At 40.0% G+C, this 18,140-nt stretch overlaps 2 protein-coding genes and 1 long non-coding RNA gene across 3 annotated transcripts; 2 read left to right on the top strand and 1 right to left on the bottom strand.

The window, feature by feature from the left end:
• Window positions 1–446: 446 nt before the first annotated feature.
• On the top strand, window positions 447–1,077 carry LOC139196823 (blue copper protein 1b-like). The gene is made up of 2 exons (XM_070823168.1): window positions 447–609; window positions 791–1,077. The coding sequence occupies exons 1-2, from the start codon at window positions 447–449 to the stop codon at window positions 1,075–1,077; spliced, it is 450 nt and encodes a 149-aa protein (XP_070679269.1).
• A 7,314-nt stretch (window positions 1,078–8,391) lies between these two features.
• LOC114825627 (uncharacterized) lies at window positions 8,392–9,796 on the top strand. Its single transcript, XR_003774474.2, has 2 exons — window positions 8,392–8,866; window positions 9,262–9,796. It is a non-coding gene; the product is annotated as an uncharacterized lncRNA (long non-coding RNA).
• Window positions 9,797–11,804: 2,008 nt separating this feature from the next.
• LOC103412067 (probable sugar phosphate/phosphate translocator At1g12500) lies at window positions 11,805–13,711 on the bottom strand. The gene is made up of 2 exons (XM_008350668.4): window positions 12,174–13,711; window positions 11,805–12,093 (listed from the first exon to the last, which is right to left on the bottom strand). Exon 1 carries the CDS (start codon window positions 13,334–13,336, stop codon window positions 12,254–12,256), a length of 1,083 nt encoding a protein of 360 aa, XP_008348890.3. The 5' UTR covers window positions 13,337–13,711; the 3' UTR covers window positions 11,805–12,093; window positions 12,174–12,253.
• Window positions 13,712–18,140: the final 4,429 nt, after the last annotated feature.

The raw sequence follows: 18,140 nt of genomic DNA, 5'->3' as shown, positions 1-18,140 counted from the left end.
TCAAACCTAAGACCTCTCACTTACAAATGAAGAAGAATACCAAACACTTTACAAATTTTGTTTTCACTAAACGGTCTAAAAATCCCAAATCCATAAGGCAGGCCACCTGATGCATCGAAGGTTCCTGGTCACACAAAGAATCCAATTTTTGAAAATGTCTCCAACAAAAACAAACGTGATCTTCTAGAGGGTATGTGTCATTTGTTTATATATGTTGTACTTAACTATCAAATTCTTTTGAATCATTCGGCAAGGCAATGTCGTCCGTAGGTAGAACCAATGCTTGACTAGAGTACTCTACGAACTTCCATTGATCTCAAGTTGATCTAGTTCCCTATAAATATTCAACTTTTCAATTTATTTGGGCAACCAAATCAATTGACCTCATCCTCTCAACACAACCAACTTCACAGAGTAAACCTAAAAGTAACTCAATACTAGTTGTGATGACTTCTTCCTGGCTCTTCATAATCCTTACTGTTCTCGCAACTTTTGCACCTTCAATTTTGGCCACAGATTATGTTGTTGGTGACGACAAAGGGTGGACAATTAATTTCGATTACCAAGCTTGGGCTTGGGGAAAGATGTTCTTTGTTGGCGACAACCTTGGTAAATTTATAAAACATAACCTAAGTATTATTATGGTGTTTGTAGTTTTAGCGAAGTTCAACTTTAGTCCATGTAGTTTCAGTTTTTACGATTTAAGTCCATGTAGTTTAAATAATCGTCAGAATTCTTGTATATCATTTCATTACTCATCCATTATTTCGTGATCTTTGATGTTATGCAGTTTTTAACTATCCAAAAGGAGTTCACAACGTGTACAAAGTGAATGGCACTGGCTTTCAAGAATGTTCAGCTCCATTGGACCCTGTGCCATTGACAAGTGGAAAGGATGTGATGAACCTTGCAACCTCCGAAAGAAAATGGTACATTTGCGATGTTTCGCGGCATTGTTTAGATGTCGGCCAGAAGCTTGCTATAACTGTGTTTCCATCATCCTTCGCACCTAGCCCTAGCCCTGCCTCGGAAAAGAGCGACCGAAAGTTTTCTGCTCCCAACCTTAGTCCCACCTAGGGATACAACAACTAGTGTTAAAGGTGCTCCACTAACAGTACAGCCTGGAAAGAAGGAATGTTAACATGGATAGAACATTCCTTGATAGCTAGGTTAGTACGTGAAGATGTATCATTGTTCTGGACAACAAGAACACATGCATCGTGGACAGCAAGGTCACTGTATGTGTATTCTGACTGCTGCATTGTGGACAGCAAGGACGTCACTTCCAGTGCTTTTGTTTATTGCATGTGTGTGCAATAAAATGTATATAAACTCTGCTGCAATTGTAGCAAAACATCAATTCAAAAACATATATTGGATCCAAGTTTTAATATGGTATCAGAGCAGTTCTAATCCTTGCTCTGCTCTGCCTTAATTCTTCCGCTGCCATAACTACCGTAGCCTCCTTCCATAACCACTACATATATCTCCCACAAACATCACTGTCAACACCATGACAGACTCAACCCAAAATACCAAACCTGATGAGGAATTCTCAGACCTATACACCATGCACCACTCAGATCATACGGGGCTTATCCTAGTTTCCAAAACACTTTACGGAAACAACTACGGGTAATGGAGCTGTGCCATGTGCATGGGTATCAGCGCAAAGAACAAGATTGGGTTCATTGATGGAACCATCAAAGCTCCACCACTCTTGGACACAAAGTACACAGCTTGGAAAAGATGCAACGACATGGTCACATTGTGGATTGTGAACTCAGTTCACTCGGACATAGCCAGCAGCATCATGTACACCGAAACTGCTGCTGCAGTTTGGAACGATCTCAAGGACAGGTTATCACAAAGCAGTGACTCAAGGATCTACCAAATTCGACAAGAAATTGTTGAGAATCGTCAAGAGTAGCTTTCAGTTTCTGTCTATTACACCAAGATGAATGCCTTGTGGGATGAGTTAGCATCCTACCATGATCCACTTGTTTGCACTTGTGCAAGTTTGAAGGGGCTTGCTGAACGGGAAGAGAAAGAAAGAGTCATGCAATTTCTGATGGGACTGAACGACTCTTACTCAATTGTACGAGGCTCGGTTCTGTTGATGAGCCCATTTCCTGACACACGCCGAGTTCATGGTCTTATTCTCCAACATAAATGACAAATAGCTGTGGTCAATTGACGCGATATGGGAACAAACTCCCATGCAATGTAGGTTCAACAAGCTTCAGCGTCGCAATTGACTAACAACAAGAACTTCAACACATCTTCACGTAAGTCACTTAAATGCACTTACTGTGATGGAGATGGACACTTAGTGGACCGCTGTAAGTGACAAGAGCTTTGCATTGTAAAGTGACATTATATTCCAATTTTTGTGTTGTGCAGGACATGGACACGAAGAGGGTGATTGGCCTGGGCAAGCATTTTGATGGGCTTTACTATCTTACACCAAGACAAAACCCCCATCTTGCCAACCACATTCATCATACCAATAGCCTCTGGCATAGGCGACTCGGACACCCATCATCCGCACCTTCACTTTCGTTAGCCAAAAATAATGTTTGATTCCACACACATTTGTGAAGTTTGCCCTTTAGCCAAGCAAACTCGTCTACCATTTCATAATAGTGAAATCAAATCTTCTGCACCCATCGACTTAATTCATTATGACATTTGGGGACCTCACAAAGATCAAACACACACTGGAGCATTATATTTTCTTACTATTGTGGATGATTTCACTCGTTTCACCTGGGTACACCTTATGAATTTCAAATCTGACACACAAACGATATTGAAATCCTTTTTCTCTTGGGTCAAAACACAATTCCAACGTTCCATTAAAGCTCTTCGTACAGATAATGGTGGTGAATTCCTTTCCCTACGTCCTTACCTAAACTCATGTGGCAGCTCATTCCAACATTCTTGCCCTTACACACCACAACAAAACGGAGTGGTCGAACGTAAACATAGGCACCTTCTGAATGTTGGTCGTGCTCTTAGGTTTCAAGCCAACTTACCTTTACAATTTTAGGGAGAAAGTGTTCAAACCGCTTGTTATCTAATCAATCGTTTACCTGCACCCTTACTTTCCCATAAATCTTCATATGAATTTTTGCATAACACACCACCAACTTACACCCACTTACGAATTTTTGGATGCCTAAGCTATGCCACCAATCTCACACCCACCAACAAGTTTGACATCCGTGCTCGTCGTTGTCTTTTCCTTGGTTATCCTCTTGGCCAAAAGGGTTATAAGGTATATGATCTAGCCACATGTAGATTTTTTATCTCACGTGATGTCGTCTTTCATGAGCACATTTTTCCTTACAAATCCTCACCACCATGGACCAAACCGACGAACATATTACTCCCATTATTCATCCTACACACGACACCACCTCATCATTAATCCTAAATCCCATGGTACTTAGCAATGAAGTTGAGCCGTCTTCACCGACCAACCTTGAGCCTTCTTCACCCAACTCAAGCATTCCCATATCACCTGCCACCACCGACACACCACATGAACTTGCCACTTACCACTTGCTGCAACATCCTCCCCCTATCCTCCACCATCTGCACCAACACCCTCCGACCAACTCCCACTACGTCACTTCACTCGTCCTACTAACCCACCTGCTCACTTCAAAGATTATGTGGCTCATCATTCCACCTTGCTCACGCCATCGGAGGGCCTCTGTTTATCCATGTACAACACGCGATATCCACTGCATCAGTATGTTTCCTATTCCTCCTTATCTCCTGGACATCAGCGTTTTGTTTTTCATATTTCACACTTGGTGGAGCCTACTACCTATGAGCAGGCTCGTCAAAACCCTCATTGGGTTGCAGCGATGAAGGCTGAACTCACCGCTCTAAAGGAAAATCAAACCTGGAGTTTTGTCCCTCTTCCATCAGGACAACGACCCATTGGCTGCAAATGGGTTTACAAACTCAAGTACCAATCTGATGGCACTCTTCAACGTTACAAGGCATGTCTCGTTGCCAAAGGTTTCACTCAACCTGAAGGTATCGACTACAAAGAGACCTTCACACCGGTAGCCAAACTCATTACTGTGTGTTGCCTCTTGACTGTGGTTGCTGTCCGCAATTGGCCCTTACATCAAATGGACGTTCAAAATGCCTTCCTTCATGGTGAACTTTATGAGGCCGTCTACATGTTGCCCCTTCCGGGTTGTCATCGACTGGGGGAGAATGTCGTTTGTCGACTTCACAAATCTCTTTATGGTCTTAAACAGGCGTCTAGAAGTTGGTTTCGAGCATTCTCGAAAGCAATATGTACCATCGGTTTCTACCAATCCAAGGCAGATTATTCTCTGTTCACTCAAGTCAAGGGTACTTCACTTACCATTGTATTATTATATGTTGATGACATGGTGATTACAGGTAACAATGAGGCAGAAATCAAGAACCTAAAGGCCTTCCTCAACATCCAATTTCGAATTAAAGATCTTGGACCTTTGAAATATTTCCTTGGAGTTGAGGTTGCACGATCAAAATCTGGAGTCACAATCTGCCAACGAAAATATACACTGGACATATTGGAGGAGGCTGCCCTTCTTGGAGCCAAACCCATGAAAGTCCCAATGGAGGCCGATTTGGTCCTAACCTTTACAGGTAGCACTTCACTACATGAACCTGCGAGGTATAGGCGCTTGGTTGGAAAATTAATTTATTTGACCATCACAAGACCAGAAATAGCATACACTGTCAACACATTGAGTCAGTTCATGCAAGATCCACAACGACACCATCTCGATGCAGCGTATCGACTTCTTTGATACCTCAAAGGAGCATCTGGACAAGGCTTAATGTTTTCTTCCCAAAATGAATTGCATTTAATTGGTTACTGTGATGCAGATTGGGCACGTTGCCCCATTACCCGTCGATCAGTTACTGGTTACTGTATCTTCCTTGGAAAGTCACTGGTGTCCTGGAAGAGCAAGAAACAAGTTACAATAGCTCGTTCTTCTGTTGAAGCGGAGTATCGATCTATAGTTGTAGCTACTTGTGAATTAAGTTGGCTGTGATATTTATTGGAAGATTTACGTGTTGAGCATCCCCAACCGGCAAGGTTATTCTGTGACAACCAAGCGGCTTACACATAGCTGCAAATCCTGTGTATCACGAACGCACAAAGCATATTGAGATCGATTGCCACATTGTTCGTGAGAGGGTTGAAAGGGGAGAAATTAAAACTTCCTATGTCAAAACAGGAGAATAAGTCGTAGACTTGTTTACTAAGCCACTTCGTGCGCCTATTTTTCAAACACATCTAGGCAAGTTGGGCGTCATTGACATTCACGCTCCGACTTGAGGGGAAGTGTTAAAGGTGCTCCACTAACAGTACAGCCTGGAAAGAAGGAATGTTAACATGAATAAAACATTCCTTGACATCTAGGTTAGCACGTGAAGATGTATCATTGTTCTGGACAGCAAGGACACATGCATCGTGGACAGCGGCATGTGTATTCTGACTGCTGCATCGTCGACAACAAGGATGCCACTTCCAGTGCTTTTGTTTATTGCATGTGTGTGTAATAAAATGTATATAAACTCTGCTGCAATTGTAGCAGAACATCAATTCAAAAACATATATTGGATCCAAGTTTTAATAACTAGAAGTGTTAGCTTGGAATAAAGACATGGGTATCTCACGATTAATACCGACATTTGTCGTGGGTTAACCCGTACTAGTATCCTGGTCTTTTTACTAATTACATTGTTATTGAGTAGGTGATTTTTCCAATTATTAATAAGTGAGTTTTGCAATCTGTTTGTGATACTACAAACGATGTATGAATTATTCTCCACAGTTTGTGTAATTTGCATCCAACGAAAGTTGAAACACACTTCCTCTGATAAACTACTTGGATCCAGTTCAATCTTCACTTTTGGCACGTAATACTAATTTGACTCACCTTTGAAGTGGGGAATACTCTTAGCGATCAATGGTCGTATATCTCTTCTATTTAGCTTCATCACGTGACTTTGGTCGCATAACGAGAGATAAAAAGATATACAACTAGTTACAAGACAATTTTTTTTGTAGGTTAAACCTTCCAGGCTTCTATGAACCCCAAAAAGTTAAGGTAGACAAGACAACTTAACAATCAAGAACAGCCTAGCAAGCCATATATCCACTTGGGTCGATCGACACCATTCGGACCAAACAGGCTGATCCGGCCCGCAACAGTATTTGGTTTTCACAAAAAAAAAAAAAAAAAAAAGTTGATACAATGCAAAAGAAAATATTATTAGGTATAGACCCAAGCCGCTCAAGCCAAACAAAATGAAGCCGCTCACTCCAGCTTGTGACGGCGTTTCATGATTCTTTCAATTTTTTGTCTGACATTGGACTTTTAATTGAGTATTCGCGTGAGATTTTGTCTTCAATCACTAGAGCTTATTCTACTCATGTTAGTCGTCAAGCCAATGACATTGCTCATGTACCTTGCACGGTTTTCCCCTACTTCTAGTTTGTCATGTAACTGGTTTAAGGAACCTTCGGAACTCATCTCAGATTTACTTTTTGAAGAAGCTGTTTTGTAATTGATGTAGGGCTTTGTAACTTTGTTTTGAAATGAAATAAAACTTAAAAAAATAAATAAAAATAAAGAGTAAATTGTAGCAATGGTTCTTCAACCTTAATCAAATTGTAACAATGGTCCCTTAACTAAAAATCCATTACTATTGGTCCCTCAATACATCAAAATATGTAGTTATGATCATTTTCATCAACTTCGTGAAAATTTTGTTAAAATGAGTTATGTTGGAAGGACCATTGCTACAATTGGGGTTCCTCAACTCGTCAAAACGTATAGTTATGGTCATTTTCATCAACTTCGTCCGAATTTTGTCAAAACGAGTTATGTTGGAAGGACCATTGCTACAATTGGGTTAAAGTTGAGGGATTATTTCTCCAGTTGGATTAAAGTTGAGGGACCAATGGTAATGAATTTTTAGTAGAGGGATCATAGCTGTACGTTTTGATAAGTTGAGGGACCAATGGTAATGAAATTTTAGTTGCGGGACCATTACTCCAATTGAGTTCAAGTTAATGGACCATTACTACAATTTACTCATAAATAAATAAATGAGGTCGCTGAACAATGGTTTGGTTTAATCTTTACCCAAACCCTGATGGCCTCTTCCCAGCTCTTCGTTATCCTTGCCATTCTATCAATCTTTACCCCTACAGTTTTGACAAAATATGTTGTTGTCGGTGACAACCAAGGTTGGACCATTGATTTTGACTACCAAGCTTGGGCTCGGCGAGAGATGTTCAATGTTGGCGACAACCTTGTAAACCGAAAAACATTAAGCTCTTCTTTAAACTAATGTGATACATTAAATTAGGCAGAAGTATGATTATGGTCCTTGCAGTTTATTTGAGCAATGTTCAACTTTAGTCCATATAATTTCAGTTGTTGCGATTTGAGTCCATGTATTATAGTAGTAACCCAAATTCAAGAATTAAAATGCCTTGTGAGTCTTCTTGGCTTCTGGAATTAATGAATAATCGTGACTTGCCACCAGTTGTCTTATTTTTAAAAAATAAAAAATAAAAATTTCAAGGATCAAAATCATTATTTGGCTTGGTGAAAAATTATTATACACTGCCATTTCGTTTATTTATAAATTGTGATGTTTGATCTTATGCAGTTTTTAAGTATCGAAAGGGAGCCAACAATGCGTGCAAAGTGAATGGCACTGGGTTTCAACAATGTGCAGCTCCATTAGACAGTGTGCCAGTGCAAAAATGATATTCTTACTATCTATTTATACCATCATTTGTAGTATCTCTATAATAGAGATGAGACTTGGGGGGTTTTACCTATAATCAAAATATGATACAACTGATGGTACAAATAGATAAAAAGTGTAGCACTATTCATGCCATTCATTAGTGGAAATGACGTGGTCACCCTTGCAACCCCAGGGAGAAAATGGTAGATTTGTGGTGTTGGTCAGCTTTGTGCATCAACGAAGCAGAAGCTTCTCATAACTGTGTTTCCATCGTCATTTGCTCCTAGCCCTAGCCCCACCTGGGGATACAGCAACTAGAGGTTTTAACTTGCAACCAAGATACGGGTGGCTCATGATCAATATCTGTGTTTTCGTGAGCTCATCGAGGGTTTACCATCAGATTAGTCTCGTAGTTTTTTTCTTTCAATAACATTGTTTTTGAGCAACTGCTTATTTTTTCCTGCTATTAGTAAGTGTGAGTTTTGCAATCTCATTGTATGAAGAATAGAACTTGGCTGCTGAAAGAATCAGCAGCACCCCCTGCTAATTCTTCAGCAGCCAAGTCCCGTTCTTGTATGAATTGTTCTCCACATTTTGTATAATTTGCATCTTAAAGAAATGAAGGTACTCTCTTTCGAAAATACTACTAACCCTTAACCTCTAACCCTAAACCCTGTAGGCCCTGTTTGGTGGACCAGGATGAGTTATTTTCAATTAAATTGAACTTGTAACCCAACCCATATTTGATGAGAAAATTGTAACAAACACTGGATTGGATTGGCTACAAGTCCGAAATAGGGAAAATAGGACGGGTTATGTAACCCATCCTCACATACGGGTTACAAGTCCCGTCTCCCGATCTTTCTTCTTCCTCTATGCGCAAATTCTTGTTCTTCGTTGTGGGATCTTCTTCGGTTTGGCCTTTGATTTCTCTTCGGCTTGGCATTGTCTTCTTCTTCATTTCAGCGATCATATTCACGCGAGCTCATCTTTGATCTGGTCGTACAACGGGGATGGGCTGTTGGGAACAACGTCGCGCAATCGTTATGCAATTTCCTCTTTTTTGTTGAAGGTAATTCTCTCTTCTCCCTCCTCTCTTCCAATTTGAAACATGGGTACTATGATTTTTCTGAATCTAGGGTTGTAACCGAAAATTTGGTCCAGAGTTAGCCTGAAGTGTGCTTGTTTGGGTATTAAATTTGTTAATTATTGGTGGATATTTGGTTTTTATTTTGTATGCTCTATAATTTTTCAATTCAATGTGGTACAAAAGATGGTGCTTTAGAATTTTCTGGGGATTTCATGAATTGTTGGATGCCTCGTATGGTTTTTGTTAATGGAGAGTGAGAGAGTTGGCGTCAGAGAAGGTTGATGTGATCAGAGTAGGATTCTCTCCCATCTCCTTTTCTCCCTCCTCTCACCCTTTGTTTTTTGTCTTATTGTCTCTATGTAAAAAATCAATATAAGATGTTGAAGTGGCTTAACCGTAACGATTCAAGTAGAAGGGGAGGGAAGGGGAGGGGAGGGGAGAGGAGGGAAGGGAAGAGAGATTAGGAGGGAAGAGAATCCTCCTCCGATGTGATCTTCACAAAGAGCTCCTGCTGTATATGCCACAACATGAACGCTTTTCTACAAGCACGACCGATACGCCAATGGGAGGGAAATGGAGTGGGCATTGAGAAACCTCGACTGCAATCCTGCTCTTCCTGCTGTGTTCATAGGAGGGGATGCTGAAAGATGCACAAGCCATCTAGTTTCAGCTAGCTGGTACCTATATATTATCACACGGGAGGCTTAAGCTTGCTATGCTAATGTTTTGTTAGTTAGTTCTAGTAGTACATACAGAAAAGAATCCCAATACTATGCTTAAAGAAAATGTTAACTTGCCTAGCTACATTTTATATGTACGCATAAAATGCTTTGAACTTGATATTGTACGATCTTGGTTATCCCAGAGGTTTGAATTTTCAGAATTTTAACTTTGTTAAGGTTTGAATTTTAATTTGGACTTGGTTACATTTCAAAAATAGTACTTTTCTGGATAGCTATATAGTCTATATGGATGTATCTTCGTATGATTTTCTTATTATCAAATTTGAAGGTTGTTTATTTGTTTTGATTAATTATACGTGAGATTGAATAAATGAAAATCTAAAAATAAAATAATTTTTTTAAGTCCAATCCAGTTATGTAACAAACAATGAACTGGACTTAAGTCCAAAACAGTCATGTACCAAACAATGGACTGGGATTCAAAGCCTAACCAATTCATGCCAATTCAATCCTGTCCTTAAGGCTCCATCTCATCTAGCCCACCAAACAGGTCCTTAGTGTCCTCTCACAAGCTTTATCCTCCTCCTTGGATCAAAATGTTCATCTCTTTACATTTGGTGCATAATACTAATCCAACCCACCTCTACATTTGAGAAGATTCTTAGCTATCCCCAGTTGCATATCCCCTTCGTGTCTATCTTTCATAACGTGACATTTGGTCATGTGATGAGCGATGGAATGCATTACAAATGGTTACAAGACATATTGTCGATTAAATTTCGCATAAACTACCAGCCTAGCAATGAAAGCCTATAACATGCTATAGAGCAGCAAAAAGAATTAAAAACACCCTCAACTAGAACGATAAACTTAATATACCAGCACCGAACAAGTAAGTTTCAATCACCAGATCCACCAACACCAAGTGCAAATAGATTGCTTGTCCTAATTTCTTACCTCCTTGATGCTGAAAGGCTGCCTGCTTCCAGAAAACGCCACATTATCAGACACCGAAGGCATGGGATAAAACATAAGCCACATGCTTTAAAACCCTCAGAAGAATGAAGCAACTAGCCCATTTGCAGCAAATGGGAAGTTGCCAATTGGCAGTCATCTACACAAACATATTCCCAACCAGATGGAGTTTTTAGAGGGACGAACATTCCATGAACCCAGAGGAGTTAATGGAAGCCTGGAAGGACCAAGTTTACGGTGTGGAAGCTATTAGGACAGACGGATAAGGCAGCCTAGCATGGCATATCCAATACCAACATCTCAAAGAGGAAAAATACGGAGTTGTTTTTTCGGTTGAAATCCATGTTTGATTAGACAGCATTTGGCCTTTGAAATGCTTATGTTGTTATGTCTTCACTACCCTTATGGTGCTCCGAAGGCTAGAATACTCCGGACTTTATGTCAAAAATTCCATGCTTATGTTTTCAATCAAATATCCAACGGTTAAAAAGTCTGGAGTATCAGATACTCTAGAGGATCATAGAAAATCTTGCCTAATAGGAATTATTCACTTCTTAACCAAAACTTGTGGGTAACAACATGAAATCTTTATCGTGTTCTCATCTGGAGAGTGTTCCTGGATTTCCATGAATTCAACTACTTGTTGATTTCAGTAAATCCGATCACTTGTTGACACATCTTCTTTAGTGAGAGAAAGATGATCTAAAGTCTAAAAAATCCTTCACCTGAGTAGCTATAAAGTCAAACAAGCAAAAGGCCAATCAGATGTTTTCTGATCAAACCGTTTTCCTATTCCAATTAGTGTCCCTAATAAGCTCATAATTTTGGACAGAAAACTAATAATATCACAACCCTTCTAGGCTGATGGTGACTCTGATATCATCAGCAAAGCAATTATTGTAGCTATAATTTAGCAAAATTATGCTTTCATTCTACATAATTATTACATCAGATGATACAATCAGAACCCTAGAAAATATAGTGCCACCTAATTAGATGTTGATATACTACAGCATTCAGAGGGGGGGAGTTTCGAACCCAATATGCAGCGGTTGCAAGGCTAAGACCCTATAGTTCCACCTAATTATGATACTCAATAATCTAATATACACCCTGGAAAACTCTCTTGTTTTTTCTAGTCCTGCAACACAAGCACTTCATTTTGTGCAGAATTGCTCCTTTTAGACCGATAGTTCATAAGGTTACATCAATGAAACACTGAATTCAAAACGAATAAGCTAAACATTCTTGCAAAAGAGAAATCAGCTAAAATTTCATATCAATACACGGGCAAAAGAAGAGAGAACATGTTTTACAATTTGGATTTGGAGGAGAAATTTTCCCTTCCCATCAAAATACTTGTATGTGCTCAATTCAAAATGCAGCATATCATATAAAGTTACACAAAAGGGTCAAGTAAAAGAGAAATACTTACATATTCCTCCCTATCACCAACAATTTAAAGCTTAAAAAAGCAGAAACTTTTCCTCTTTTTCGCCACCATCCTATACATTCCAATCCCACTTCACATTTGATCCAAATCTTCCTCCTCTATCCATTCCACAAATAAAAAACAATAATAAAAACAAAATCAATTGAGTAAGAAAGAAAAAAGTTGAACAAATTCGTACCCCAATTTCTGTGGCAGTCAAAATGAATGGTTCTTTTTCGGTTTTTGTGGTTTCAATTTCAACCTTTATGCTCGTCTCTGTCAATGAGTTGTAATTTTGGACCTTTTCTTTGCCTCACTGTAAAGCACCACCCCCATGATCGTCACCGCAAACCCCGTCATTCCCATCACCGTGACTGGGTTCCGGAATATCAACACCGAAACAACTGCCGCCACCGCCGCCTTGGCATTGCCGAGAACCTGCAGTGTGAGCGCGCTGGTGTGCTTGGTCACCAAGAAATTGGTCAAGTTAACCAAATAGGCCACCGTGGCGTTCCCCAGCAACAAGAAGACAATGAAGGGGTCGGTTCTCGCTTTCTCCACCGTCTCCGCCGCCACATTGCCCTCGATGTAGAGAGTGAAGGGGAGGAGGATGCAGGCCGCCATTGGCGCCATGTAGAGGAGCAAGTTCATGGAGTGGAGCTTCTCAGAATCCGAGGTGAGTATAATCCCCTGCACCACCGATTTTAACGCCCGGCCGGCGGTGGAACCCACGCAGACCAAAAAACCGAACAGATGAAACAGCGGCTCGCTGTTGCTGGCCAACACGATTCCCAAAACAACAGGGAGGAGGGCACCGTAAACCTCGGCGGACTCCTTTTTACACGTGATAACGAACGCAAAGATGGCGGTGAAAAAGGGCGTGGTGGCGCCGATGGCCTGGTTGAAGGAGACGGGGAGGTAGCGGAGGGAGGTGTTGCCGCAAACGACGGAGAAGCAGAAGATGGCGGAGAGTGCGAGGATCTTGAAAAACTGGCGGCTGGAGAGGATGTGCTGACGTGGCACTATCTCGAGGAGGTGGATGGCGACGTAGCTGTAGGCGGCGCAGGAGATCATGTGGAGCATTGTGAGAAAGATGGGGTAGCGGAAGCCGTAGAAGCTGAGGAGGTACTTGTTGAGGAGGAGGACGCCGATGTTCGACAGGTACCAGGATGCAATAATCGCCGCCGTCGATATTGTCGGGGAGAGGAGGGATCCGGCGGCGGAGGAGAACCCATAGCTCGTCCCGTTGCGGACGTCGCCGGGGGGAGTGGCCGGAATGTCGACCACCTGATCGGGGGACGTCGTGTCCTGCAGCCGCGGATTGCTCATACGACGCGTCGTCCATGTCTGTGCCTCCACCATCGAGGGCAAAATGGGAATAAAATAATTCGAGCACCCCAACAGTCGGAACACTATCTCACTTTCTCTCTCAGATCCGAAAAATTGATACGTGGGATGACGATTGAGGACTTGGGGGTTTTGGTACTTTTGGTCTGTGTGATTGGACGGTGGAGATTTAGATTTGGGAGGAGGGTGGGGTGGAGATTTAGATTTGGACGGGGGTATTTAAACTAAGATTCCCTGAAAAGCGAGGGGAGTTAGAGTGTCGGTGTTTATAGTTTGTTGTACTGTGATTTTCTGGTCGCGGGTGACCTTGCGGCTCTTGACGGAGGGTTTAGATTATTTTTTTTTTGTTTGACTTTAACTTCATAATAAGCAAATAATAATGTGGTTCAAATTTCTCTTTCACATAAATCGATCATAAGATATGTTACTTACAAGTAAAGATGAATATTATTAGATCTTAGTACTAAATAGCCCTCTAGTGAAGATTTTAATTTTTTATCTGTAATAAACACACGTGCTTGAGAAGTCCCAACCAACCGCAATGAATTAATTGATTTAGGGGATGAAATGAATCTTCAGGACTTTAATTTTTAGGATTGGTTTCTTTTGTAGTGAAATCTTTGCTCAGTTATTGGTTTTTCTATTTATTGTTTGTTTTGGCTACAACAATTATTGGTAAATAACAAGAAGATATCTTCTAAATTAAGCTTGCTTATTTTCAACTACAACGGTTAATGACTAAATGGAATGCAAATTGTTAGTAGTTTGAATTGGAGAAGAATTAGTTAAACTATAGTACATGTTTGTAGCACTATTTTTTTCATATTCTCTTCACTATGTGAATGATTTTTGTTTGTACCATATTTGACCAATCCCGAAACTACCGAGCACCGATTAACGTTATACCGTCAAGGACCCATAAGAGTTTCCCTCCAACCAGGAGGCCAATCACAGCGCGACATGTGTCGACATCAGAAGCTAATCATAGCGCGACACGTGTCAACATCAGAAGCCAATCACAACATGACACGTGTCAATGTTAGAATGAAACTAGAAACTCTCTTCTATAAATAGAGATCATTATCTCACAATATTTCCTAATGTCATTTGTACGAAATCATTCACTAGTACTCACAAAAGGAGAGCTTGAACCTATGTACTTGTGTAAACCCTTCACAATTAATGAGAACTCTTCTACTCTGTAGACATAGCCAATCTGGATGAACCACGTACATCTTGTGTTTGCTTTCCTGTCTCTATCCATTTACATACTTATCCACACTAGTGACCAGAGCAATCTAGTGAAGGTCACAAACTTAACATTTTATGTTGTACCAAAGTCCCCACTGATTTTGTGCATCAACATTTGACGTCGTCTGTGGGAACGACACTTATTCCCACTCTCTTCATCTTTGTTAAGCTGGTTTCCACCATTCGTACACTCTCTTTTGACCAGGCACCCCTTTCCAACATGGGGAGCGAAGGAAGCACAACACACAGAATGACACCCCTCTTGCACCTGGTGCGAAGCAACGAAAAAAGGAACAAAAGAAGTTTGCTCTTCAGGCTAAAGTCGATGAGCTGAAGGCTCAGAACAACAAGATAACGATGAAGAATGAGATCCTCCAAGAGCAATATGAGAAGGTTTTCAAGATGCTCCACGAGGCTAGATATATTAAAACACACGAGCTCATCACTCATGTGGAAGTCAACCATCAACTGGTGCCCTCCAACACAGAGGGTCATTTGCCCTCGACCTGGGTATTCCTGTTGAGGAGCGAGCTATGAAGGAAATTTTGTGAAAAACATGTTCATTTAAGCAACATCTATAGCATGCAATTAACAATTAAAAGGCGGAATCATGCTTGTATGCACTTAAAAACAAAACATTAACCATGAAATTCAAAGCCTAGTAGATTGGTGAACCTTGACTCAACTTAAAACAACATTTGTTAGTTGAGAAATTATACCTTTGTAGATTCCTCTTTGCATAAGCAAAGGCTAATCACCCAAAGAGAGGGCCTTCATTCCTTGCATCTTAAATCTATGGATTTGGATGGATGAAATGGTTCTCCAAGTTCCCAAAATTGAGAACCTCTAAGTCTCTTCACCAAGGTTAGATTGGAGAAGAAATGAGTGACCTTGGAGTAGTAGGATTGCTAGCTAAACCCTCCAAGGAGGCCGGCCAATTTAGAGAGAAAGGAGAGCTTATGTTCTCATCATTTCCCCAAAAGAAAACCCTAAATGAATTTTGGCTATAAAGTCATATTTATACTTAATTCATTGGAGTGGCAAACTTGTAAATAAGTCCAAAACTCACTCCATCTCTAAATGGCCGGCCTTAGGGTATTATTGGGCTAATTGGGCCTTTGTGAATCATTATTCATTAAGTTGTCATACAACTTAAGTCAATGGGCTTGACGTTCGAAGCCCATTGGGCCTTAAGGTCCAAAACTATCCTGAGGTCTTTAACGAACTTATTCGTTTGATTAATTAACATATTAATTAATCCTTGCCATAAATAATTAAACCATTTAATTATTCTTACTCATCTCCATTGTTTCTTCAATCTCCACCTTACACGGTGTACGATCCATTAGGTTCCTTTTAGCGAGGCAGTGGGCGATTAAAACCATTTCAAATCGATTGTGAATTGAAACTTACTTTCAATTCTCCCTTTAGTGATTATACACGTTTAGGGCTTCCACAAACCATGAGTGACACCTAGCAGCATATCATGGTTACCCAAGCTAATCAGAAGAGGTGGAGAACCTATTCAGTTTAGGATTACAAATGCAATACGGTATTTCTCTAATACAATACTCTTGACCACATTGTTTGGTTTGATAGTTTATTCATGTCTACTATCCAATGTGATTCGTGTGCTTATATGATTACCTTGAATGTGATTTGGAACGACTTCCTAAATCTCATTCATACTCTGGCCAGAGATTCTTAATCATATCATAGAGTATTCTCCCCCAAACGGTTTGAAGGTTAGAAATCCCTTGTTGCGCATTCACTTGCCTCCATGGCTAAGCAGCTTAACCCCGACGATGCCGTGGACACCCGCGGATGGGGTGACTTTGACATAATCAAAGATCAAGTACCTAACCACAAGACAACTATGATGCCTCAGGTCAAAGGACTACTTTGCATTATCTCAACCATGAGTTCTCATGTGACATGAATATGAGAACTCTTTGTTGATCGTGTTCAGTGAACTCATTCTCTATTGAGCACCTACGTACTTGTCTTGATGTCACACACACCAATGACTCGAGACTAGTCACTCTCCCTGAGAGAAGACACAGCACGTACTGATCTTAACGGACTGTCAATGCCCAATTGGCAATCCTATGATCATGAACGTTTAGGATGTGTCTACGAAAGAATGGTCTCATGAATCTAACTTCTTTAGATCGCATTCTCCCAATCACATATTCCTTGGACTTATCGTTTAAGCGTATAACATTTATATGAGACAGCTCAAACAATAATCTTTGCCCTTGATATTAAACTAGATTAGTTTAACATGTGAAATGTCCGTAAAGTATCATCACATGATTGGTTTTAGGGCACATTTCCAACAATCTCCCACTTGCATTAGAGCCAATCAGCTTGGTCATCAGTGATGATACCTCTTCTGTAGTCATTTCATAAATGGCTGAGTAGTAGGCCTAGACAATGCATATCTATATGTTATCCATAAAAGCAACCATGAGAATAATGACGTCACCATTATACATGATTCTCAATCATGTGGTTCAGTCTCTCATTTGAGTTCGGATCGTGATGAGACCTTGATTCCCTGGCTTGAGCTATCGCCCCATTAGTGTCGTAGTGTCAGTACACTAGAGACACTTTCTGGTTGGAACTGAATAGAGAGTTCATAAATAAACGTTCCCATCCAAACAACATTGTTGTAAACTTCTATATGGCAATATATTTTGCATTCATAATGGAACACACTAAAGTCATTACTTTAATGTTTCCATCCAAATATCTCTTTAGTCATAATAAAGAGATATATGTTTATCTCTTCATTCATAATGAAGAAACATTCAATGATGGATTAGATTCATAATCTAATACATTTACGCTTCCATTACGTTACTCTAATTCTTCCTCATTCTTTGAGGAATCTATCCTTTAGTATTTCTTAAATACTCAAGGACTCACTTGACAGTTGCCATGGTTCTGATCCTGGGCTTGCACTGATATTGTCTTGTACCTTTCTAGGTACAACTCATATCAATGTTTTCATACAATATGAAATACATAAATCACCTTTCTGCGTATGCATAAAGGATTCTATTTACGCATTATTTCTTTGGGAGTCAAAGAGTACGTTCTCTTTGAGAAGAGCAACTTCTTAGTCTCACTAGAGTTGTCTCCTTTTTTTTTTTTTTTTTGATTGAAGTTCATCATCATATGAGAAACTTCCTATCATCTTTTGTCTATATTTAGGGCTTGATATAATCCAATTATATCCTAAAATCTATTAATATAGATTTCCATCCCATGTATATAGACTATGTCTCCCATATACATTCTATCTTCATATAATGTTTTAAAGTCATAACTTTAACGAAGAAGTATTCTTTTCATTTCCAAAATTAATATATCATATATATTTAAATTTTAGGAACATGATTAACTCCCACTAATCTTTTATAAACCTAGTAAACAAAAGATTCATTTACAACTTTATGAGAAATCAAACAATTTGATCTTTCTTTCATAAGACGCTTATAGCTCCCACTAGCTTGCTAAGATCCATGATGGATGGATCTCTACAACTTACATGTCTTGTGAT

The sequence above is a fragment of the Malus domestica genome, chromosome 06 (genome assembly GCF_042453785.1).
Source record: "Malus domestica chromosome 06, GDT2T_hap1".
NCBI lineage: Eukaryota > Viridiplantae > Streptophyta > Magnoliopsida > Rosales > Rosaceae > Malus > Malus domestica.
The sequence above is the reverse complement of the archived record's forward strand: the minus strand, read 5'-3'. Positions and strand labels throughout refer to the sequence as shown.

Bases quoted from the DNA above. Each gene is read 5' to 3' on its own strand.
- LOC139196823 (XM_070823168.1), top strand. From the start codon at position 447: ATGACTTCTTCCTGGCTCTTCATAATCCTTACTGTTCTCGCAACTTTT. The intron at 610-790 runs GTAAATTTATAA...GATGTTATGCAG, and splicing joins CTTTGTTGGCGACAACCTTG to TTTTTAACTATCCAAAAGGA.
- LOC103412067 (XM_008350668.4), bottom strand. From the start codon at position 13,336: ATGGTGGAGGCACAGACATGGACGACGCGTCGTATGAGCAATCCGCGG.